Source organism: Lissotriton helveticus, chromosome 6, assembly GCF_964261635.1.
Source record: "Lissotriton helveticus chromosome 6, aLisHel1.1, whole genome shotgun sequence".
Classification (NCBI taxonomy): domain Eukaryota; kingdom Metazoa; phylum Chordata; class Amphibia; order Caudata; family Salamandridae; genus Lissotriton; species Lissotriton helveticus.
In genome coordinates, this window is record NC_136067.1 from 1,291,273,607 (window position 1) to 1,291,300,946 (window position 27,340).

General features: G+C 41.9%; 1 protein-coding gene across 2 annotated transcripts in view; it reads right to left on the reverse strand.

The window, feature by feature from the left end:
- The window catches only part of MERTK (MER proto-oncogene, tyrosine kinase), a 570,203-nt gene that overhangs the window by 330,565 nt on the left and 212,298 nt on the right, over positions 1-27,340 (reverse strand). For both annotated transcript variants that reach the window (XM_078649038.1, XM_078649039.1), the window contains exon 4: positions 17,303-17,476. In XM_078649038.1, the coding sequence (XP_078505164.1) occupies positions 17,303-17,476 (174 nt within the window). The remainder of the gene's footprint in view (positions 1-17,302; positions 17,477-27,340) is intronic.

A 27,340-nucleotide genomic window follows, 5' to 3' on the forward strand; every position in this document is an offset into this window, starting at 1 on the left:
TATCCAGCCCATTACTTTGACACAGAGACATAGGTGCCAGAGGAAGTCTGCCACTTTGTGGGTCATTTGCAATGGAATTTGCTTGAAAGCTGCCAGAGCTTGAGCCTGTGGCATATTGCCTTCTTCCTTGTGCTGATGGGCGACTTGAACAATTTTGCACTGTTCAAGGGTGAATGTTACTTTTTAGACACAGTCCTCATCTTTCATTTGTTTCCGCGGGATTCCAGGTTTTCTTTTGCTAGGCCACAAATCTAACACGTTATGTAGTGTTCTAGAATTAAAGTAAGTTGGTTTTCTTCTCGTCGGGTAATTCAATTGCACATGGTTTTATTTCTGTGAACTTGTCTCCCTCAACCCACAGTTGAACAAAGGCACATTATGCCAAAATTATAATTAAGGCTTCCAAGTTTATGGCATTTACTTTTTTGACATACCTGTCTATATTAATTAGTAGTCATTGTCTTGTACAGTTTTGCTTCTTGTCAAATTTATTTTCAGTTTTGCGGAAAAAAATTAACTAGCGTGTTCCCACATTAATTCTACCGATAAAAGTAAAGTGACCGTTTGAGCATTCCCACTATAATTTCTCGTGTGCAGCGGTACAGTGAGACGAGCAGTGCTAGTTGATGGTGTGTGACGCGGTGCTGAACAGAGCACATCACATATCCACACTGTGCCCACTCTTTTTTGTAGCCTCCTGTATCGGGCGACTAGATGTTGAAAACAAAAAAAACAGGGCAAAGAAATCGTCTATAATTTTGCAGCAACTATCGACCATGGAGTGATATCATTAACAAATCTCACTTAAGTGACAACAAGTTACAAGCTTTGTATTTTTGTGTCAGTGACACAGAAAATAAAATCCAGCTTTGACGCAGTAATTCCTGATTCAGATGGGAGACTACTGAGTTTTAAGCGAAAAATTGCTTTATTTTAGATGTCTACCGCCTAAAATTGCCTCTGCTTCAATAGAAGTCAACAGGGAAAAATACATTCTCCGGATGTTTTTATGAAAATCTCCCACTTTACTGTTTTAAAATGTTGGCATGTATGCACAGTACCTGCGCCACTTAAGTGCTTCAATCTGATCATGCATGGGTACACAGAAAGACTTGTCTAGCTCTGTGCTTACCCACCCGCGTGTGAAAACAACATAATATAATTACAGAAATGTGCCTGGAATAAGTCTGGAAGTGGCTGGCAAATTTGACACGTTTGGTCACCCTATGCCCTAGATGTGTTGTCACACTAAACCCTAATGGTGTCATTTTCTGGTGTACTTGTTTCTATAATCACCCTTCTTTTTTGCCACAATGTCATTATTTCATGCCTTAGGCTCACCCTGTTAGCTTGGGCCTTCTACATAAAATCACTCCTGGGTTGTGCTACCCATTTTCCATCCTTTTCGTGTCCATGGAACTTTCAGCTTGATTTGTTCCTGTCAGTTGGCAAAACTCATTGATTGGCTGGTTACAGCAGCTAGAGTTCTGTCAGTAAACCCAATGAAGTACATTTAACGGTTATGGAGAACAGTTACCCTGTAATACCCTTTGTGGGATGGTGCAAGACTCCACACTCTGGGGGCTGCGCAGAGCTGGGCACTGGGTAAAGAGATCATCTTTGGACACAGAAAGGTGACGTCATGGACTGCCCCTCTAACTAGAAAGGAGCTTTGAGTTTCGCCAAAGATTTGCATTCATACCAGCCGCGGCTCGTGGAGGGAATTACGGTGGGGTAGAGAGGCGGGAGGGGCAGGGTGGGGGGTGCTAAAAACCGGAATATGGATAATTGGAGGTAAGTAAACAATTTAATTAATAAAACGAATTTCGTAGCGCGCTTCATCGCATTTTGCGATGCAGCGCACACTACGAAATTCGTTTTATTAATTAAATTGTTTACTTACATTACAAATGCCAAACAAATCCATAAATAGAACAAAGTGCACGTGTGCATATGTAGTTCAGGGCATTACAACTAGAGCGTGAGCCAGCGAGGTAGTGCGGCTGCGCAATGCAGCCAACAGTGTTCTCGGGCTCCTTTCCGAGATAAAATTAAGTATACTGCATATTGTGGCGGCATATAGTGTTCACACCGAAATCATACGTGCATCAGAAATACTGCAAATGTTCAGACAGCAACACCATGCATGCACCTTGAGCCTACTCTGTATGAGAGTTCAACAAGCCCTACCAATGAACTCTACTCATTCAATGTCATGACATGAGGTCTGGAGTAGATGGGTTGGCTCTGTCCTGATTTGAACCCTTTCTAATAAACCTTATGCTCCAAGGGAAGATGTCTCCTACAATTCTCTAGCCACTCGTGTCCTTACCTGTGGTTCACAGGAATTGTACCTGTTATATAATCGTAATCGTAATCATACGCTCTTGTATAGCGCCTTATCACCGTAAGGTCTCAAGGCGCTTGCTTTGGGAACCCGTCCTGGTCTTTCCCTGCGAGATTACCCCTACTGGGCATCCCCAAGGTGAAGACCAGGCATGTTGCTGATTCTATTTAAGATACATCTCTTTCCAGTAGTACATGTGTTCAACAAATACCAACGTGGCTACCCCCTGTATATTAATATTATGTATACACAAGGCAAAACCTACATGGAGCCAGGAGACATCCGCCAGTAGCAATCTCTTCTAAACATTTCCACAACACACGAATCGATCTCAGTTTTCCAAAAAGAGAGATGTTATTTGTCAGCTGAAATCACCACAATTATTGCAACTTTGACTTGCCTCCTATGGAATCTCCCTTGGAAGTCCTTGGTGATGCTCCGCACATTCAAGCCACATCTGAAAAAGATCAGTCCTTCCCTCAAAAAATAAACACTGGCAGAAAATGTGCATTGACTTGAACCTTCCACACAGGTCTGCACTGGTCTTGCTGGTATGGTGTTCCACCTGTACTGTTTTAAGAGCATGTACACGAGGCTGTCGCAAAAACCCTTCTCTAACTTCCAACCGGCCCAGGACTGTGCTGCTTTTCTCATCTGCAACTTACACTGCTCAAGTACACATCAGAGGCAATAACATTTCTTCACTACCTATTATAGTTAATAAGTGTGCACACTTATAAGCGCTTTCATAGCTCACAAGACCGTACATGGGTGAGCCCTACTATCTAAAAAAATATTTAATTCTCAGCTGCTAATCAATTGCCAAAGGACAGCTCCCCCTCCCCCCCCCCAAGCTCTGCCTCTCTAGGGGATAAGATAAAATCCCTGTAGAGAGAGAACCCTTCACTCCCACATCTCATCACTCTAGGATTCATTTGCACTGCACAAATATGCTCAGCTTGACTTCATGGGATTCCACCAATCCCTGAAGACTTGCAGTTTCCTCTCAGCATAGGGTTGATAACCTTTTAGGCTTACTGACTATCTGCATTACTGTTTTTAGGTTTGGAATTGGGCACGACCATTTGATTTTACTAAAATTAGACGTATAATATACTTTAGGGGTTTTCAGCAAACCCTCTTTATCCATTGGTCTGCTACTGTGTTGTTCACAATTTTCTTCAACCCAGAACAGCAGTGTATACGGAAATGGGTCAGCCTTGGCTAACATCACTGTGAGTGACAGCATTATGTTGGCCTGCCCCAACCTCCATCTTCGCACCTGTGAAAAGTGTGCCATATGCTTCTATAAGGGTGGCTTTAAAATTGACGTTCTGCGGAATAAAGAGACCACTTTCTCGGGAGAAGTCTGCTGTGCTCAAGTTTATCTGTTACACATGTTCCCATGGTCACTCAAATCAGCAGCGGCTCTGGCCCAGCGCCCAGAAGACAAGAGCCGACCAGGCCGAACTAAATATCCGAAGGCATTGTGTGCGCTGTGGATGTGGGTGAAGGTTTCAATTAGCTCTTTGTCCAGACTCAAGCTGTATGAAAGGGGGCGCTCACTTGAAAAAGAGGAAAGCACTGGAGATCCGCGAATGCTCGACCTCTGAACTATGAACACGCGTTTTTGTGCAGACAACGTGTTTATATCCATATCCAGAGCTGTGTTTTCATTTTCCACTGTAGCGTGGGAAATGCGAAATCAAATCGAAGTGTATCCATGAGGAAACAAAGTATATTCGGAAAGGCCATTGTACAAATGTTCTGGGATTTCCAAGTGGAAAGGTTGGGAGCCGCGTGGTCGGACCGGCAATTAGGCAGTGTCCGACGGGCTGATCGGACAGGTCAGTGTGGGTGCTGGTTTCTTACCAGTTGTCGGCTGGTTTTATTGCAGGGTGGGTCGGGTTTATTACACTTTTTTGCTATTTTCCACACTAATAGGGGCAATTATTATTTTGGTGCCCTGTCTATTTTATGTCCCAGTCCGACCCTGGGGAAGGAACGGACTGATTACAATGGGGTCTGGGGATGCATGATAGACACCTTTACTAATTGTCAGGGCATATGTAGGTAACACTACACTGGTGGAGTCTGGATTCGACCATCTGGGCGGGGTGGGGGGTGTTCGAATGGGATGTTAAGTTCGTGAAGCCCCAGAGAGGCTCTGTGTCAATTTGACTAGGGTCGGTTGAAGGATGTAGTTCGCAGACCGTTGGAGTTCACCCATTGTGCGCTGATTCTTCTGTTTCCCGGCTTCATTGGTCGGTTGTCTCCTTTTAAATGTACCACATCTTTCCTTGCTCCGCCCCTCTGTACTTACTACTATCTTTAATGCACCTCCTTCCCTTGCCCTGTGAGGTGTTTTACCGGCGTCTCAAGTGTTCATCCCTTAGTTGCACCAGAATGAGTTCGTTGACAGTGACATACAACAAACCTGTTTGTCAGATTCCTTGAATCTGGGCATTTCAGGTTTTATTCCATTATTTGCTCCTTGGCACAGTTGCAAATATTTAGATTTCAGAATCAGATCGTATTTATAATTTATATCAGTGGTTCTTAACCTTTTGACGTCTGGCGGCCCCAATCAAGGACTACAGGACACTGGGGACCCCAATTTATACGGTTTGAACCTCAAAACAATACATAAAACTACAGACACAAGTAGAACTTATACAAATTTATCAAATTTTGGAAAACTGGGACATCACATCAAGCCCTTCACTACATTGACTCGGTGATCTCAGGCACCACTACCATACTCTGAAATTAATAATATTGCATCTTCTTTTACAATCCTCTCTCTGGCCGGAGTGGCATCACATCCCCTTTCCACTTTAAATCCCCTTATTACAGTGACATCATAATCTTTCCTCTGACACAAACATCATAATCCCCCCATAAAGACAACAATCTTATCTCTTCATTCACAGTTCCTTATCGACCCACAGGGCCATCACATCACCCTTCTCGCTACATTGGCTCCACAATGTTCCCTCTGACGATAGACACCACAACCCCCCTGAAGACCACAGCGCTATGTTAATTGGAAGTCGCCTCACTGACCATTGTGACATCACAATGACCTTTGAACTACAGTGCAAACATAATCTTCACCTTGACCACAGATACCACAAATTGCCCCTCTGAAGACTATAGCGCTGCTTCTTTATCACCAATCTGTAGTGACATCAAAATCACGTATGACGATGGTCACATCACTGAAAATTCCTTAACCGTACCCCATGATGGCACTGACACTAACATCATTGGGTGCATTATTCACAATCTGCTCTCTAGCCAGAGCAATATCACAGTCCCACTTCCGAGGAAGACCACTTATCCTTTAAAAACTTATTTTTTATAGAATACTTTCTAAAGCCATAAATAATCATAACGACACAGTAAAATAACAGACCTATCATTACGTTTTTCTAGTCCTCAATATATGCTCTACGGTGCCGCCTGTCCTTCCTTTATTCTTGTTCGTGCACTTTTGTTTTTTGTGCTATTCTTTTTTTTTAGGATGAAATTCCTCCGTGACAGATTTTACACTAAAATATTGTGCTAAATGCAACATTTTCTTTTCACATAATTTCTCTGATAGTTCACATAATTAAGCAAAAGGAGACTATGCAAATTTTACACACCAATAGTTGAAGGGTTCATGAGGCTCATGTGGTCTGATACCAATGACCAATAACAATAGCTGCAGAGCAGTCATATTGTAGGTATACCCTCCAACATTATGAAGCTGGAGAAGAAGGAGTGCCTTGGCTGTGGTGTCCTTCACAGAAATGATTGGAATAACAAATAGTTTAGCATCAAGTACATCAAGAACCAAAAGGGGCCTCACTGCTCTTCAGGAATATAATATATTATAAACCGAAGCAAATTCAGCAAAATAAAGCATACTATGTATTGTCTATTGTTTCTTAATCAATTTTCAGGTAAGCTCATAATACCACCACCACCAAATTTCAGCCTGAAGTCAAAGAAGCAATAGTTTGGCTTTATAACACCGGGGTTGTCATGCTCATTACTTTCTTTATGATTCAGAGGTTTCTATTGTAAACTGAAGTGTGATTCAGATAGCGAATACCCACAGTGTACCCCAATCAAAGGGTCGATAGCAAATGGATTGTCAGTTTTCCGATTCCTTTCTGTTTGAGCAGTATCCAGTTACCTCTTTCTCCTGGGCATGTTGGAGCTGATCGGCATATGTTTTCATTTTGCAATTTCAAGAAGAGTCTGTGACATGAACCTTATCGGTATCCACCGATCTGTCTGATGTCCATTGCGGTCGTTTGTTTCTGATAGCTCTCCCAAATAGCAAGGTGGCAGGACTCTCACCAGCTGTGGAGTGAGGAGTTGATTGATAGGCACGAAGGGCTTGACACAGGGCTTGGCATATATTGATTCCTTCCATTGATGCTCGTTGAATTGCCCTCTTGAGAGTTCGCATGAATCGTTCAACAAAACCATTGGTTAGGGCCAAAGAGGTGTACTCTTTTGATGCTTGACATGGAGTTGAACAAGAAACTCCTTGAATTCTTTACAATTGAAAGGCGGGCCATTGTTAGATTTGAGAAAAGCAGGGATGCCCCACGCTGCAAGGATATCATCAAGCAGCTTGATGACATTATCATGAGTTGTCAATGATAGGTCTTCCGCCAATGGAAAACGAGAAAATTCATCAATGACTACCATGACATGATGTCCATTTCATAGAGGCCCAAAGAAGTCTACTGCAACTCTTGCCCAGGAATCTGCAGGATGCTCAGACATTCTTAAAGGATGCTCTGTCACCTTGGGGAATAAACCGTTACAAAGGTTGCACGCTTCAGCTATTTCTCAACTCTTTCATCGAGTTGAGGGAACCACACTTGGTCTCTTAGAGCTCTTTTGGTGGAAACAATGCCACAATGTCCTTCTTGGGTCATCTCAATGAGCAGCTGTCCCAGGCTCTCAGGTATCTCGAACCTCTCAACAGGATACCTTCTTGGGTGATGGATAGTTCATCCTGAACATTTTCATATTTTTGAAATTTAGCATCAGCCGGGGGTCAAGTACTTTTCCTCCAAGATTGCGTTGTAATGAGGTCTTTGATGTGATGACTGTGTATTTACCTGTATTGGTAGAAGCAGTAATCTGTTTAATGGATAGAGTTGCTGGTGTGCTAGACCTTACAATGAACTTAAGATACTCTTCAGTCACTTTGGATGTTGAACTGTGGCGATGTAGTACCACTCGTGAAAAGTAATCGGTGGGGATTTGGACTTTCCCTGGCTTCTGTACAATTGCAGAGTCATACACTTGCTGTCACAACCGCCACCTCTCAATGCGAGGTGGCATCTTAGCTTTTGGGTTTCCAAAGTTGGTGAGCAACGCCTGGTGGTCTGTGCTGTCAGTGAAACGATTTCCATATAGAAACACATGAAAATGTTTGCAGCCCCCACACTACAGCCAATCTCTTCTTTTCCAGCTGAGAAAAGGCACGTTCTGTTTCAGACAGACTTATGCTTGCATACGCCATGATGTATCTCTAAGCATTTGGATGGCCATTGTACTTAGCAAGAATTTCCCCCAACCCCACAGGGCTCTCATCTTCTGTGAGCTCAGTATGTAACTTGGGGGTAAAAATAGGCAATTTCTGTTGCATTCACAATCATGTTTTATTTCTCTGAAACTGTAATCACATTCAGGAGACCACTGGAATGGGACATTTCGATTTGTTAAGTCTCTCAACGAGGCACTCACTGTAGCAAAGTCACAAATGTATCTTGAGCAATAAAAGGCTATGCCTAAGAATGATTGCAGAATGGTTACATCTTGTGGGGGCAAGTAGATGACAATGCTTGCACTTTATCCAGATCAGGAGTCATACACCCATTAGAGAATATGTGCCCAAAGAATGTAAGTTTGGTTTTGTGAAACACACACTTTGCTGCATTCAGAGTGAGACCTGCATCAGCAAACGATTGCCACACTTGTGTAAGAGTATTGTCCTGGTCACTTTGTGTTGTTCCAAATACCAGTATGTCATCACTGTAATTGAAAGCATTGGTAACAGGTTGAATTACTCCGCGAATAATATTCTGAAATATCTCTGCAGCTGAAGATACTCCAAAACTCAGCCTTTTGTATCTGAACCTACCAACAGGAGTGGAAAAAGTAGTACTGTACCTACAGTTCTCTTCCTGCTCAAGTTGGTGATATCCTTTGTTCAGGTAAAGACAGGAGAAGACGATGGCTCTGTTCAGCTGTATGATCATGCCCGCTTTGTAGGGACCAGGATGTCTTTATCTCTTGATTGCTTTGTTGGCCAGGCACATATCAACACAAATGCGCACTGCACCTCCTCTGTCCTTTTTTGGCACCATGACTATGGGTGAACCCCATGGTGTTGGACATGTGGAGCATTCAATGTCTTCATGCTTCAACAGTGTCATGTAGTTCTTTATCAACGGCTTCTTGCAAGTGAAAAGCATCTCTGTGGTGGGCAACCAGGTGAATGTCCTCATTAATAGGAAGTTGCACTTTCATGTTTTTGAGTCTTCCTAAGCCAAGAAACTCCGACAGGAACTGGCTCACGTTTTCACACGGAGCACAGATGTTGTAGTTGAGAGATATTAGTCCCAAGTCAGCAGCAGTGGCAAAGTTAAGTAGGCATGAACTCAATGGAGTTCCCTGAAGAACATGAATCAGCGCTTGCACTGACGTCATTTTGAGTCTCATGGTTGCTGTAAATGACCCTTGATTCTGTAGCAGTTTAGAAGCAGCCCATGTGTATACCATCATGTTTGATGGGGTAAGAAGTGGCACAGAATATAAACTGTTAAACGTATCTACTGGCATGATATTAATCGATGCACCACTGTCTATAATTAAGGTTATGGGGCAACCCATTTTAGGACAGTGTTCAAATGAATTGTGTCGCTCCATTTGGTGTTTATTTATTAACTTTCCCATCTTTGCAAGAAACTAATCCTACATGTGAATGCTGTTCCTTAGTGGATAACATCAATGCACATTGTCTTCTTCACTAGCAGTTGATATTGACGTTGAAGAGCCTTTATAAGATGACCTTGACAACGATCGACTTTGCTTGGTTTCGAATTCTTGTAATTGATGTTGCCTTTTGGCCTTGGGGGTGTGGCAAGGATTCCTCTGGGAACTTCTAGCGTCCGTTTTCTCTTCTTGCTGTGACACACTTGGTTTCTCTTGCTCTCTGCAGACCGTTATGAAATGGTTTTCTTTCCCATAACCTTTGCATATTTGTCCTATGACTGGACATATACCTTCATGGCGAAAGGAAAACCCACATCAGAAGTATAACTTTTTCTTCTTTCAAGACTATGACTTGTGTGCCTCTAATTTGTGCTTATGCTTGCTTTTTATAATTAATGCTTAAACATTGTGTTTTGTTCCTGCTTCCAAATCAGCAGCTTGCCCATCTGATGTAACTTTCAAAGTCAACATTCGGCATCAGATTGAACCTGGCTTCCAACGTTCCAATGCTTCTTTTATCTTTTGGTACGATGTTGGATCAGTTTGTGAGACTTTCTTTAGAACTACTTTCACTCCATCACCGGCAAGATTTTTCAAATATATGACAATGTTCATGTTGTCTTTTTCTTCTAATGTTTCTATCAAGTCATCTGAACATTTCAATCCATGCAGCCCAACTGGCAGAGACGTTCTCTTTCTTTGATATTTCAAACAAAGGTAGTGACTTCAGGAATGTAGTCGCATCATACTTTGCTCTCACTTCCGTCACCATGAAGAGCACGTACTGTTTAGGCAGCGCTGTTCATGCAAATCATGACCGGCAACCTTTACACCCAACACCCCTGTTGTTCGGGTCTGGCCGCCTCATCCGATTTTCACGTCGTATAGTACTTCACTCACTTGTGCGGGTACGTTTCTGCTTTTGTACCTGGTTGTCACTGCCTTTAGCATTTGTCTCCTATGGATGATGGTTCTGTGTTATGGCACAATACAGTATTTTTTTCGAGCCTTACCAGCCGATTCTGGCAGACTTTTTGAATATGTGATCCTTTGCAGGACCTTCAACTTCTTCAATGGTTGTATATATGATCAGGAGTGGGCTTTGGCTCTACATACGCCAACGGCATAATGCTTTTTATGACTTGGGGCACATGTGGCATGCATGGGCAGTTTGCTGTACCATTGCAAACTCTCAAGGAGAGCAGCCTTTTTCCTTCAGGGCACATATGCTTTACTCATTGCCAGTTAAAGCATCTTCCCCAGTCTGGGTGCATGCAAACGAACACGCCTCGCATGGAGTTCAGTAACAGACATCTTTATTACTCGGCATACTACCAGCCTCTGCACGCATTGCATCATAACTTTTTTAACTACACCTTAACACCTCCCAGCAGATTACATAATTCCTGTTTAGAGGCTGCGCAGGACCACAAGGATCCTAGTACTCATAGTATCAAGACACAACAATGACATCTGTAGTATTTTGACTTAAAAATATGTAGAGAGGCATTTTACCATATTTTAATTATAAAATCGTGTTTTGGTTGTGCCACTAATGAATTTTTTTTTTTTCACAGGATATTTTAAGAATTACTTTGGTCTAAATTTTGGCCTTGTTTCCTTTTATTTAGTTATTTTCGTTCTGGGCAATTATGAATAAAAATCCAATGGGCAATGAAAAACTACCGCTCATGGCAATTTTTGATGCTTTTTAGGAAAGCTGAAGGCAGTTTTGCAACCATGACCCACCATAACCAGACAGTCTATGAGAAGTTTCCTTGAGACTGAAATTTCAAGAGAAATCCTTGGAGCCACAGTAACTAAGCTTCTACTGCTGGTCTAACTGCTGGAGTCTGGACATTAAGATTTTACTCTTACGTAGCCCTATTTCCAGTAGATACCTATCACTAGCTGGATTATACAGAAGTCCCAACGCATGGTTTCTCATGAACCACAGCCTAAAGCTGTTACTGCATGTGACATTCATGTCTGGATCAATGTGAGCCTGTCCTCAAGGACTGGAAAGGCAACCTAAGACATGACTTTTTCATTTAATTGGAAAATACAGGATCAGGACAGCCACCTGCTGGGCCATCTTCCACGAGTCCTGGTCCTCATCATTAAGAGCAGGTGCTGATCACCGCCAATCACTGGCTCAAATGTAGTTCTGGATTTAAGCAGGTTTTATTACAGTTGCTCAGGTGAAATTCATCTATAAAACCTGTGTAAGTTCACTACTTAACAAAACACAATGGAAACTCAGCTACTTCTGTTTGTCCATCCTGCCATCTTTCATCTGCAATTAATGCCACCATTCATTTGCTGCAACATCCACAGACTGCTGAACTGCACTGTTCATAAAGTGAATCCAGTAAAGGGAGACACAAGGTCCAACAGTTCAACTACAATAGTTGTAAATCTACATAATGTTCCTGGGATGAGCTTGTTTTCACTTAGTAAGGACGAATACTATCAATGACTTTTAATAATCTTGAAAAATCATGGCAAGGACAACTCGTCTTTCTACAGGCGAGGGGTAGAGGCAGCACTGTACCTAGGTGGCTTGTGGGGTGCAGCAAGCTCTCAGTGAACTGGAGAATCTGGGGGCCTGGGGGAAAGAGGATCTTGCAAATATTTCACAGAGTATGAACCGGGCCGTACTCTCATGGCTAAAGGCAGGGCTCGAGTCGGGGTACCATGCGGGTGGACGACGTCTCCCCACTTATTTTACAGGGTGGACGCCGTCCCCCCTGCCAAACAGCTGGACTTCACTCTTTGGCCCCTTTGGGACGAGATCGGGGCTCACAGCACGCTGCTCACGCGCTGTCTTCTCAGATGCAATCGCATCTAAGGGGTGAGCGAGGGGAGGCAATGAGCCCGATGGTGCAAGCCACCTTTCATGACGTCACTTCCTGGATAAAGGTATGGCCAGACCTCACAGGAGAGAAGTATTCTATTTGCCCGCAGATAACCTGCAGTAACTGCTTAGCATAAACTATGTTACTGGATTTAGTTTAGTTGCGATATTGCAGCATTAGCAAATATGTCTCCACTCCGAACTTCATCAGTACAGGTTACATTTTTTTCCCCATTTACCCCACTTACTCCTGAGGCAGACAAGACTTAATTATAACTTTTGTAAAAAATTATAACAGCACATGTGTTAATGTTACCCTAATCCATTAGAGGAGGCAAAAAAGCCAAGCAACTAATGGTGGCTTCAAACCTGCAACATTTAAGAATATAAGAGGCTATTTACTAACATGGGCGCAATTAATTGCGTTGAACTACTTCCCATTAAAAAAAGCCCAGGCAAACCTTCGTAAATCTAGGCCCTAATGACTAACAGGTGCTTTAACCTCCGGGACATGCTTACCAGCTTCACCATCACAAGGCAGAATAAATAATAGGTGTGCAACATTAGAATGAAACTTAACACAGAAAAACGGAGAAGTGGCTAAATATAAAATAAATCACAGTTTTGTCAGAAACCAATTGTTTAAAATGTTGCTTTCATTTTACGTCATTTTCCGTAAAATGTAAATCAAACGTCACCTACAACGTGATAAAACTGAGTCAGCAATCTAAACACAAGTACGTTTAGCACTGCTTGGTTTATTTTCATTGGACTGCAGTCCAAGTACAGGGCGAGCATGCAGAGAACCATTTAAGTCCTTTAAAATCTAAATAAAGAATTCTAAGATCGTATTTGATTTCATGGAGCGCCGGGCAAACGCTCCAAGAATACAGCTCAGCTCTGAGCTGCTCTGACATGAATAAATGAAAACAAAAGAATGGCGGTCTGCGTTCCCCGGCCTTTCTTCCTCACCAGGCAAAACGCTGTAATTACGGGACCGCGGAAGTAAACTGCCCAACCCTATGGCCGGCTCAGGAACGAGAAACACGCGTGGCCGCATTTCTTGTCAGGCGGGCATCAGAAAAGAAATATTCTTCCTCGTCATCCACGCGCGCATTTTTATTAATGCTCTTTTCCAGAACCTTCAGCTCTCCCAAAGCAAAACTGCGTCACCTTGTAGCCTTTACTTCTCGGACCCTACCTCGAAAATGGAACATCCTGCGAAATGTCCTGAATCCTGTGCCTAATTTTCATTAAAAAATTCTGCTTGCGGTCATCATTTATGGAGACTATTCTGAAGGAAAAAGTGAAAAACAAAAACCAACCCAATACTTTCTCTACACAATTGTGGTATTTCATGTGTAACACAATCTAATTAACCAAACCGTTACAATTTATTGTAGCATTTCCTTTTTGACCTAGTGTGGTCTACAGTTATCCCTATAATACATGTGACTTTATAGCGCACAAGCAAGCATTTTTAGTTTTTTTTATTCACCTCAACTGAGCGGAAATATTTGCTAAGTCAAGAAAGATGACAGCAGCAGTTCTCCCTGGATGTTGTCCTTGTTAGCCAAAGTTCGGATGATGCTCATGTGCAACCACAAAGCAGAAGTGAAACATGATTGGCTAGCAGTATCTAATAAGGGCATTGAGTACGTCTGTAACATTGCGATTCCTGTACCCAACAGTTCAGACCTGCATGTTACCCATCAAGAGACAGTTCCACACTGAATGTGGGCCCTTCTAGCATCTCCCAGCATAACTTGTGCTGACTTCCTGGTTTCTTTTTTACAGCACTAATGGTTACCGGAGGTCATTTATGGAGCACGGGCAAATCACTACACAGCACAAAAGGGGATAGATGCAAAGAAGAAGGTGGAAACATACTAAAGTATGGTTAATCAATGGCAGTGGTTATTTTTGTGGTTGTTCTTTAGTCGTGTAGTTCAACTATCGGTCTCTAGTTTTTTGATTTTGCCTAGTGCCCGTGTTTAGGGTACCATTTGTAATTTCATTTAGCCAAATGTTGATTGCTTCTGATCTTGAATTTGTCACCAAAATATTCCATAGGTGATGATTAATCGTAATCTTATATTCAGTCTAACTGACTGCCCCCAGACGACCTCCCTCAGATAGCTGGCTGGGGTATAGTGGTAGGTATCCTTTTTAAAGTAACCTATAGCATTTGTTTATTAACACCTTCTCCACTCTTACCTATTCCAGTCATTGCACATCGAAATATGCCTGTTCCATGAGCCCGAAAATAAGCATTTTTACTTTTTCTATGTGTTCTCTTATAACCCTCCGATCTCACTTCTCTATGGGAATCCTCCTTTTATCTGTGTATACAAAAAATAGGTGACTGTGTTCCCAAGCCCTCAGGAGTAATCCTATTTTTATTTTATTTTTTTAGAAAAGGTTATGGATTTGTGCCGGTCATATTTTCAAATAATGGCCTGGGAAGTCTGATAGACTCGCCAGACAGAGCAACATCTCATGGTTTTGAGTAGGTATCAGGTTCACTGTGAGACAAACTTACTTAGGCTTTTTAAAGGGATGGGACTCCAAAGTAGGTCAACTGGTAAATAAAGGTGCCAGGCTGCTGAAAACATTTCAACAGACAGGGAAACAATCTGAATTTGTAGAACAACCATAACCAATTATATATAAACAAAGTTTTGTCAAGAAATAGTTTAAAATACCTCCAAATCTTTAAATTCCCATGTAAATTCTGGTTTACAAGAGGCAGGGACACCTTAAGGACTTTGAGTGCCCCAGGCGAAACATAATTTGCAGCCCTTTGCTCGGAACTGTTATCTATTTTTAGCTCAATCATGCCTTCAGCAGCCATGGGTGGATCATTGAGAACCCTTTTCATTGATGAGCCTACTCCAAGGCCCAACTCAGCAACAAACAGTGTCCGTTTCGCTGATTGGCTGGCACCAGAAAAGCAGAGAATCGAGGGGACTGAGCAAGCCTGCCGTCTGTGGTTCAGTGGACTGGTGCTTCACCTTAACCACTCCGGCGCTCATGACGAGCTCAGCTCGTCATGAGCGTAACCTGCGCTACGCTGATGACGAGCTGAGCTTGTCATGTAACGAGGTTTTTTTCAAATCGCAGCGTGCAGCGGGAAAACCGCTAGCGCGCATGCGGTTAAACCCTGTGCAAATGGAGTGCGCTTATGTTTTACTGCACTCCCACCCCTGCTCTGCGAGGAACAGGGATTTGCGTCAGATGGCACTAAGCTATAATTGGACACCAGCCCAGCAGCGGCTCCACATGGACGGTGCAACCTTGAAGGGAACATATAATGCCGCTCTGCATTGCACATTGACACGTGGACTACTACCTCAGCGTAAGCCATCTCCAGGTGGACTTCGCCAGAAAAGCAGAAAGACTAGTGGTCAGACCTAGCCTTCAATCTGTGCTCCCCTCTCAAGCCCTGAACACTGTGGGAACAACCTAAAATTACACAGGCAATGGGAGGGAGAGGAAAAATAGATTGTCCACTTCGCCGGACGCCCAAGCGCTTGCTCCTCCTATAATTGTAATTAAGGGTAAGATATTAGCCTGGCAGGATGGGGTGAGTAAAACAGGAACACTATTGGCCCACAGGCAGATTTGGGAAAAGGGGAGGGCCAAATCTCAATAAACGACCCACAACGAGAATCAAGAAGGAGAGTTCATATTGGGTATCCAACGCATTCCCTCTCTATGGGGCAATGTGTTTTGCCACAGGGAAGACTTTGGGTTTTGGCAATGGGCAAGCTAAGAAGTTGCAAATGATCCAGAATGGACTACTGAGAGACCCTGAAGATGAAGAAATATCCCTCCCGGCAGTGGCATCTTGAGACAAGAGGTGCTGTCAAACATATTTTACTCAGAGCCCATACATCATGACAAAAAACAAAATGTCATTAACACCATTATCTCCTGATGTCAAAACAAGCCATTTTTGAGAAAAGGGCTGCGTCTGTCTTACAGTCATGAATATTGTACGTTTCACTAAAGTATGCAGCATGTTCTGGAATTAATAACTATAAATATCCACAAAGCATGCTCTTGCACCTCCCACTTCTGGAGAGTCCCTATATTTTTTAATTGGACCACAAGCCTTTTCTGCTTTTTAATATGTGACTTTTGTGGTATAGTTGGTGATCGTATGGTAACAACTGCGAGTGTTGATTTTCAGTGCATATTACACTATGTGTTTCCCAACCCCAGTTTCTGCCTTTTTCTTGGTTCTGGGGAGAAATGGCTCGATGGAGGAGGCGAAAAGACCTGTGTGGTGTCATATTAAGAATTTTGGGGGCTGTCATGAATTATTTTGGGAGCCACTGTTAAAAACAACTTTTTATTTTATCACCCATTTTCTGCTAATTCAAGCCCTATAATTCCAACCAAGATTGAATTAATATGGCAGAGGCTGAGATAGAGAAATGGAAAGAAGAAAGGTAGAGTAAAAAAAAATCACTTTCACTAGGGCCCTTATAGCCCACCGTGTCCATGCCTTAAAACATCTCAGGTATACAAATGCCCATAGGATTTGGTCTCTCTACAAGGAAATGGAGACTGAAGTTGTAAAATTAGAGACCATTGACATTACGGAAGACTCCTTAAGGGTCAGCTGTTAAGTTGGCAAAGTTATTCTGACACTGTCACTTCAGTCTGCGTCTTCAGTCACAAAGTACTTTAAATACATTGTCAGAGCTTGTAAAGAAGAAAGAGTACATAGAGGCATACAAAAAAATATGCAGTCAGATGAAATACTATAAAAATGTATATTCTAAGGTAAGCAATACAGCAAAAACTGAACAACCACTGAGGATCTACAATTTGGATAGATTACCAGGGTTGTACGAGTATGTAATCTACTGTGAGCACTTCATTACTATGATAACAGCAGCTGGCGTAACACAGGCCCACGCATCCCTTGCAGTGCGGGGGGGCCCTCAAGCTCAAGGGGGCCCCCTCAGCACTGCACTTCGGCCTGAGAGCTCCTAATAGAGTCCGGAGGGGGCCCCTCCACGTACCTGGCAGGGGGGCCCCCTCAATTATCGTTACGCCACTGGTCTTCAACTTACCTTCGATAGTCAGGACCGAGGGGGAAACCATTGGTTCTTCACGGACTTTGCTGCTGCTGCGGAACCAGTAGATTTCCACAGGTTCTGGGGGGCCGACGGCTTCACAAGTCAGGTTAAAAGGCGTGTTCCTGGACACGTTGAGATGTTCTGGCTGCCGAATGAAGTGTGGGAGCCCTGCACAAGAAGCAAGCATGGAATAAGAGAATCGAAACGCTCATTAAGCACCGACATACACATGGTTTAACAGCATGTTGAGAGCAGAAGATGCAGGTTTGGACTAGCCTTCCATTCCATCAGGAATTTCTGTGGTGGGTTGTAGCCATTGTTGACCTGTTTTGAACCCCAGGATCACTGCCGGTGCCTCTGTCAGTTTCCTCAGCTCTCTTAGGTTAACTACTGCATGCACAGGGGTTTTCAAGATATAGAGAGAGAAGGCAGGTGGAGAGAAAGTGGTCAGAGAGGGAGGTGAGAGAAGAAGAGAGAATAGATGGATGGAAAGAGACAGATATAGAGGGGGACTATCTTTTGTATTTTTGCCAGGGCTGTTTTTGGTTCCCTATTACGGCCCTGGGAGGAAGAACATACTAGATTGTAAAACAGTTTGAAAACTCTACATTGATTTAGAAACTCGAACTGTTGATATGTCTAACCAACACAGGGTCAGACATGAAAACAAGATGTTTGAGAATGACAGATGGGGTCACCCTGGGTCTCATAGCTGAAAAGCTAACAAACATGGACGGATCAAACTCTACAAAGTAGAGTAAGCACTTGGAGAGACATGGGATATCCAAATGTACTTTTGCAATGCCAGAAAAACATTAGCAGGGCTTGTTCCAGTTTCAAAAGAACATGGGTGAGAAAGAAGATTGGTAGATTTAACACAAAGATATTTGGAACAACAAGTGTTGACAATTTGTCACCGCCATACCTGGCATTGGATACATATTTTAAGATTTAGAGGCAAAGTGGGATCTTGTTGATCCTTTTTTCTGATGGTGCTAAAGACATCTGCCTAGGACTGCTCTGCTGAAGTGCCAGCTCTGGTAATAACACGGTGCTTAACCACACGAACAATGGATGTGGGCATCAGGATCTGCCTGGGTTTGAGACTGGCATAATGTTACTTTAGCCACACAAAGGTTGTGGTGAGTTAACTTGTTCTTGCATATGACTTCCAAGTGGAGTAGGATTTACGACAGGCTGCCATGCTTGAGTACTGTATTGTTGGGTGTCATATGCAGCACCTAAACACACATTTATTTGGTTTCAGAGTATAATAAATGTGGCTGATGATTACTTTTATGTGGCAAGTATTTTGATTGCTTACTTGGTCATAGGCTATGCACAGCGAAATCTAAGCAAGAGGAGCAATGGAGCACTACATATTTACATCAAATACTGCATTAACAATATGCACATTCATCCTGATGGTCTAAATTAATTATAATTGGAATTTAATGTAAGTAAGAAAATAAGACAGCAGCTCAGTTAGTTTTTCAGTTGGATGAACAATGTAAGCCTAATTACTTTATGCAAGAACCAGGTTGTATATTTCATTATCTTTAGCTACATACGCCACTTCTATCAAGCACTGTAAGGTAACATCCTTGAGGAAAAGCCCTACAAGTTGGCTTTTTATTAATCAGAGTACTGTTTGAGGTTTTGTGTATTAATATTTTTGTGCATTATTAACAGCGTGCAGAATATGGGTTAACACTTGATTACACATGTACACACTGATGTAGTACTGGTGCTTTTGAAACAAATTTCCTATGGCATGTAGAAGCATGTTTTCCTGACTCTTGTTAACTAGGTCTCAACTTGGGCCTAGCAGCCATCTTTACAAAATGGATGTCACCCTCTTCTTCCCTCAACACGTCTCACTGTTTGTTTATCCTGTAGCACACAGCCAAGAAGAATTATGTCTGTTTATTTCCATTGTCAATGTCTGGGCTGTTTTTGATTACCCTTCTCCGACTCAGTCACAGAACAGGTACTACATTTCAAGAACCTTGCCTATATTTCACTGTACCCTATTCATTTATAATACGTTTTCTGTTCATGTATCTAACTTGTTACATCATCTCTGGATGACATTAGCATAGAGTGGGCAGAATCAATATTCATGTGGAGGAATAGTGCTTAGGTGCAAAGGTAATATGATATTTAATAAATATGATGTTCCGAATTGCTAATGAAAGAATACATTGTCTCATGAAAATGAGGTTTAACACTATTCTGACAAATCGAATTGTATGTCCTGTTGAGGTAATTTTTGAGGTGTAAAAATTACAGGGTTGGTAGCAGAGGATGGTTGCAGGTTAAGAGCATCTCCTTTCTGCTTTAGAATTTTCCCTTTTTGTCCTGAAATTAGTGTTAGTGGCTTTTCCAATGTGGATTCTCTTTGTAGATTTTATGTTCTAGACAGCACTGCTCATGCTCCTAAACAAAATGGACTGTAAGTATGAATAGGGTGTAATGATTCTGGTGAGTGAGAGTTTTCTGGTGTATTACTGAAGTATTGTGGTATGTGTTGTGTGATGGTTGTTATGCTGTGTGCAAAGTTTTTGCTTATGCAATGCTGATTAAGGGTTCAATAGGAGGTTTGATCACTGTGATTTTGATGTACTATTCTTATTAGTGATGTCATCGAAAAGGTTTTGGTTCTAATAATTGTTTGGTTACTTATTGGATTGGTTGAAATTCAATATCTTGAGAGAAATGATTGTTGCACTTGTCTGTATAAAGGTAGTGTGTTTTCGATACTCCGCATACACACAGATAGAGATCTTTCTGAATGAGAACATTTTCCTTTTCAGGTGTTTGCATGTTTATTCAAATTTGGTGTCTTCTGCCCCTTGGTGCACATGAGTACATACGGTAGCCAGAGGTGGATTGCAGCTGGACGGGAATGTGCGTTAGTGTGTATTGAGTTTGAATTCCACTAATGCTGTGAAGGTCCTAGTCTTGTTTCTGTTGTTTGCAAGATTAGTTTTATTTTAACTTGATGATTTTCTCCTATTTAGGTTGGACATGCTAGATTTGATTTTGTTTATTTAGTGTGTTCATTGGGAAGGGCTGTGGAATTGATTTTCTCATTCACAAAGATGTCACGTTTCGATTGGTTAGCTGGCTGAGGAATCACAATGGGATGAAAGAGATGTCTTTTTGGATGCGTAGTGTGGACGGTGGACGCCGTCCTACATATGAGTGCGCTGTTTTTCAGTGAAACACTACGGTTTCTTCTCCACTTGATCCAATTTTTACTTGAATTATTCCATATATATAACAAATCTGTAATCCATTTTGGTTTTGCAAATGATTTGTAATTTATTTCACAGTTTCATGTAGGATAATATGCCAATTATCAATACATCTTGTATTCCCAATGCATTTCGGGTCTCTAACATAGGACCCTTCGTCAGGGGACTAGGAAAATGAAAGGAAACAGGACCAATTAATTCACTGTCCAAGATATACAACTATATCAATTTCAATGTGCAAAATTAACATAAACTTGCAATTTTCCAGCCTTAGATTAGTGTATGTCTCCTCAGTTATAATATACAATACAATGTGCGTGGCTTTTCTTAATAACGAGCTAGTAGATATATCACTATATTCTGCCAAAATATACACAGATAGTGCGCGATTTCGTACTTATACCAAATACTTGTGCAAAACATCAACCCCATTCACTCGTTTGCATACTCTACTTACATTCGACCGTCCGGTCTGCAGTATGAAGTAAACTGGCGTCTCTGTGTTGCAGTTTTACGCGCCAAAAATCAAAACACTGACTTTCAAGTAAAGTTCCGGCCACGTGATCGGAACATCATCCAATCACGGCGGAGTATTACTCAGGTCATGTGACAGGGTCCGTGCTGGCTTCACGGAAGTACACAGAAATGAACCCACTCGTTATTATTATTATGGAAATATAGCTACGAGTCAAAATAACTACATTGTGTTGTTTCGTAGCGATGAGCACTAATTAAAACAATAACCAATAATGAGCAAAATATACTAAAAAATACATTAAGTCTTAAACATCCAGATGACACTTCAAGGTTTAAGGAAATAGCTCAAGTCCATAGCAGTGATTTATAAAAAACATGAATGTTCAATTCTATCATTAAGCCCCATTGGGTGGGCCGAATTAAGTTTTTTAATCCAATAATATTCGCATCTAAGTCTTTGCTTAGTGGGATCCAGGTCTCTGCGTGTGACGATTTTCTCTAAGACCATGTATCTTAACTGGGATATTTGATGACGTGCTTCCAGCCAGTGGCATGCAATGGTCGATTTCGAGTTCATAAGTCTGATATTACTCTTATGTTCTGTTATTCGTGTTTTTATTTTTCTCTCTGTTTGTCCTACATAGGTTTTACCACATGGACATTTGATAACGTACACACAGTTTGTCGTATCACATGTACTATTGTGTTTAAGTTCAATAGGATGCCCTTTAGTGGGGTGAGTAAATTGGTTGCCAGTGATCACATTTCCACAGTGAATGCAATTATGGCATTTTTGCATGCCTTTAAAAGTTATAGTGGGTTTCTTGGGTGTGTTTAACATTTCTTTAATATTTCTTGATCTTTGAAATGCGAAGGTTATTTTTTCATTGTACAGATCTTTCAAATCAGGCTCTTGCTGAATGAGTCTCCAATGACTGTTCACTATTTTTTTGATTTTTAGTGCATCTGTAGAAAATTTGAGTACACAAACAGTTTTAGTCTCTTGAGTTTTAACTGTTTCCGTTAACATGCTGGTACGAGATTGATTGGCCACTCTTTCCATGGAAGTTTTCAGAACATCATTAGGATATCCTCTTGCTTGATACTTCTTAATTTGCTCTTGCAGAATTTTTGACAACTGTTCTTCATTAGAGGTTATTCTTTTCATTCTTATGAATTGGGAAGTAGGTAAGTGCTTTTTCAACGCCATGGGATGAAAACTTTGAAACAGTAAAGATGAATTTTTATCTGTTTTCTTAATGTGTACATTTGTTGCAATACTATTGTTGATGATTGTCACTTTCACATCGAGAAATGCAATGCTTTGTTCATCTATGGTGTGGGTGAATTTGATTCTTTCGTGGCACTCATTGAGTGCCATGATGTTGTTTTCCAGATCTTCTTTAGCTCCTCTCCATATTATGAATAGATCATCAATATACCTTTTGTACATGATCAAGTGGTCTGTCCATTGCAGATTTTTCAAAATGTGGTCAGTTTCAAATTTGTTCATAAAGATATTTGCGTATGAGGGCGCTCCCCCAAAGCCCATAGATGTCCCACTACTTTGGTTGTAGTATTTACCATCCCATTCAAAGTAACTACAAAATAGTGCGAATTGCATGAGTTGTATGATGAGTAATTTTTGTTCTTCTTGAAGATCACTGTTAATGAGGCTCCACTCTAATGCTTCTAAACCTTCATTATGGGGAATAGAGGTGTAGAGGGCAGTTACATTAATGGTACACAGTAGGTAAGTTTCATCCATCTTCAATTCAATATTTTGCAATAAGTTCAAAAAAGCTGTCGTGTCTTTAATATATGTAGCAGAATTTTGTACAATCGGTTGCAAGAACCTGTCTATGAATTTTCCTATGGGCTCAGAGATTGACCCACACGCGGAGACGATGGGTCTAAATGGCGGATTTTGCAAATTTTTGTGTATTTTAGGTGTCATATACAGCTTGGGTCGTCTGGGATATTTTATCTCAAAAAACTGTTTGGTTTTTTCATTGATCCACTTCATTTCAAAAGCATGATTGATGATCTTTTGTAAAATTTGTTGGTATTCAAGAGTCGGGTCTGACTCTAGTGGAAGATATACATCAGAATTATTTACATGATCATTAACACTTTTAATATAAAAGTCAGTGTCCATTACTACAAGGGCCCCTCCCTTGTCTGCCTTTTGAAACGTCAATTGTTCGTTGTTGGTTAGATTTTTCAAAGTATTCCACTCACTGGATGTGAGATTACTTTTTTTAGGTTTGCTGTATGTTATTTTTTGCACATCTGTCAATACTGATCTCTCAAAAGCTTCAATAGTTTTATGGGTGAATGGAGCACAAAATGAACTTTTTGGTCGAAATTCTTTCTCCCAAGTTTTTTCAGCTTGAACTTCAGTCGCGTCTTTAAAGAAGTACCTTAATTTCAATGATCTAAAGAATTTGAATAGCGCAATATCTGTTTCTGCTGAATTTGAGGAGTATGTGGGTACAAATGTCATACCTTTGTTGAGAATTTTAGTTTCAGCTTGAGTGAGTTGTTTAGATGAAATATTCACAATTAATTGGGTTTCGCTTTCTGACTCCTGGTCCTTTCTGCTATGCCTTTTTCTGTTTCTGCGTCCCCGTCTGATGGGTCTATAGTTATCGGTGGAGCGTTTGCCGCAGGGCTGATCTCTAAAAAACTCACTTGTGGAGTCACATTACTGGTAGATGGTTTTTCAGTAAGAATTGTGGTTTTCATAATGGGTCTCCTCGTAGATGCTATATCTGAATCAGATACTACACTTTCTTGGGAAGAAGATGTGGTAGTTTTTTTTGGTTGTTGCTGTTGAGTTTGCCATTTCTTTTGATTGTAAATGTCTGCCCAAGTATAGACCTCATCCAGTTTGTAATCCAAAGTGTCTCTGCGATATTTCCGCACTTTTCGTTCATTGATTTCTTTGGAATACTTATCAAGTTTACTATTCACCTCGTTTAAAGTTGTTTGTAGATCTGCAATTGTGCTAATTTGTGTTTTCAACGACTCAATTTCTTCTTCAATTTCTTTTAAAGCTTTTGAAAGTTCTTCCACTATAAGTAGGATCAAATCCAACGAACATTTATTTAAAATTTGATACCACCGTTCAACGAATTTCTTGCTATTTTTGCACAACATGGGCTTGAGGGCTATCCTGAGACCTCTCGGTATTCTTTGATTTTTATGGTAATGGATGAGTGTGGTGGCATGCATCCTCTGGTTTATTTCTTTTTTGCTCAAATATTCAAATTGTCGTATTAACTGTGCTAAAGTGGTTTTCTGAGGAGTGAATTGTCTGGTCTCCTGAATCAGATCATAAATTTCTTTAGCTGTTTCTGCTGTAAAAGCTAACGTTTCCGCTTTATTAGTAGTAATCAATGCAATCTCGTCTAGTTGCATGTTTATGTGTTGGTGCTACCCAGGATGGGTAGGGCAGGAAATGAACAACTGGAACTTTGTTATCCTGGTGCACTCGTTTTCAAAAGATTTTTTAAGAACATATATTCTAAGTGTTCTTAGATAGCGCAACTCATGTCACAAGGCGGCCTACCCTTGTCTTACAATAATTGGAAAGAGATGTCACCACAGAGTAGCAATGTCATTGGTTGGTCCCTGTCACAGCTTCACTGTGATTGGTTGACCCTTGGCATAACTATTCTGGGATTGGTTGATGTTTGCTAGCTTGTTTTGTGATGTTTTTTCATTATTTCGAGTGAAAGTAATGTGTGCTTTGTTGAAAAAGCCTAAAACTCATAGTTAACCTCCTACTGAGGGACAGAAAATACCTACTGAGGGCTCATCTGTCTATGAAAGGATGACAAACATTGATTGTTGTACATGCACCTGGATTTGTGTGGGGCATGAATACACCTCTTGTGACAAGGAATGGCAGTTTCCTTTTGAGGGTACCTTTAACATTAGAAGGCTAGATTTCTTAAGGCAGACCATGAATGATAGAATGTTGTTGCCTAGACCTACAGAGATTGAAGCATTGAACAAAAGGGGTTGGGTGGCATTAGATAAGAGAGAAAGAAATTGCAAAAGCTGTGAAGGGTTCATATAGACATTGGCTGGAGGGCAAGTGGGATCATCAAGAGTGATGCTGGAGAGAGGATATGACAGAGGGAGTAAGAGTTTTTCCCAGTGGCGGTGCGTCCATTGGGGGCGTTGGGGCATTGCCCCCCTGCCCGCAGCTCCCTCGGCGTCTCTGAACTGAAGTAAACTCTCAGTTTACTTAAGTTCAAAGATGCCGAGGGACAACAATGCCTGTCAGTCAGCATGATGCAGCAGGACCGCCCACCCCCTTCAGAGTCTGAAGGGGGTGGGCGGTCCTGTGTCATGTTGACTGACAGGCATTGTCAGGGGCAGGCAGCAGCACAGGTGCGCATGAGTGGGGACGGAGGGCACATTTTTCAGCCTTGCCCACGCATGCGCACTTGTGCCTGCGCATTCCCATTAGAAGAGCGAAACCTCGCTTTCCTAATGGGCAGGCGGGCAGAAAGCAACCATGCCCTGTGTCAATCCTGGCGCTGCTCCAGCGCCAGGATTGGCTGAGGACGGAGGGCGGGATTTCCGCTCCAGTGAAGCAAGGTGCCAAGGTCCCAGAAGATGCGGCGCTGACCGGCGGTCAGGTAAGTTTTCTTCCTTTATTTGAATTCCCCGGCCGGTCCCTCCCCTCCCCCCCCTCGACCCCCCCACCGCTACCAGTTGACTATCGTGAGAAAGAGGAACGGGACTCGGGAGGTAACGCAGATGCACTGATGATGCGTAAACTAGTTCAGGTGGGAGGTCCGCGCTTGCCAGCATGCACAGGACCTAGCGAATTCTTGCCCCAGATTAATCACCGCGATCTTGTTTAAACTGGAATCCCTTCGATGAACCTATGTGAAACCGGGCATACATTTTCTAAAATTAGTGAAATCCCAGCGCTTTGATCATGTTACTTTTTACGAGAGGCAGCCCCAAGCAATCCATCACTGGCTGACTTAAACTTTGAAAATAAATCTCACGCAACTACTGGTTAAACGGCAAACCAGGACATTTAAACGAGTCAGAGTGAGCGGTGTGTAAGTAAGCCCAACCACAACACGCCTCATGCTGCCCGGTTCCGTGTAACCTGAAGGAGCTGTTGGCGCCAGGCCGCCTGCAGCACTGCTGGCCCTCATTCCTGGACACAATCGGGTATTCTTAGAAGCAAGTGCAAAGGCATTGGCAACTCAGGGCAAGACTCCTTGAATTCCGTCCGCCGCCTGCCAGCGCCCTGTCAGCTTCCTGCACCAAACATTTTTAAGAGATATTGTTTTAGCATGAATTGTAGACTATCTAACGTGATATAAAAGCAAATGTTTTTCATTTCAAATGACGAATGATCTTTTTTTAAATTTAGTAACTGATATGTCCTTCGTCTGTCTCCGCGCTCGTGCATAATTTTATAAATGACTAAGTACGTTTCCATGTTTATAATAAGATAAGTTTGGGTGACATCATTTGAGTAGCAGACAGAGTGATGAGTGGTCCAAGCAAACAGCGATTGTGTGCATGCTTCTGTGCGTGTGCCTCCCAATGGTTTTTTATGGCTGATGGCAACGAGGGGCAAATGTTAAGGCAAAAGCTTACAATATTCCATATACAATACACACCGTTTGTGTCCTGACCCGAAGGATTATGATCTTATCTCATGGCCAGATATATCAACTGTCTCACCACATTCCTTGGGCCACCTGTCATTGATGAGTCAGCCATTGTGTTTGTTTTTTAAAACATTTATTTTGCGCTATGGAATTTGTAGGCCAGATAACCCATCAGGACTACAGTGTAAAAATACAAAAAAACAACTTGGACAGGATTGCCTACCCATGCATGAATTTAGGAGTCTCGAGAGTTCTATAAATCATACGTGTCATCTGTTGGTCCAAATGGTTCCATGAAAGCACATAAAGTCACTGAATGCAATGACTTGTTAAATGAAGGGTCAGGACTGATTGATAATAACCATCATTACCAGTGAACGAATTGAACCACAGTTAATACCTACAGAGATTCTAAAATGTGACATGCATTAATCTGTGAGATAAGGTTAACATAATGAACGGCAGCGCGCGATCAGGGAGCTGCAGCCTGCTGGTGTTTGTTAGCAAGCACAGGCCTTCCTTGATGTGAGCTGCGGACTCCATAGATTATGCCTTCCATGGACGGGGTGTCAAACGGTGTTCTACAGACCGAAAATAATGATGTCCATGTGTTTTTTTTGCTAATGTACTACAGCAAGTCC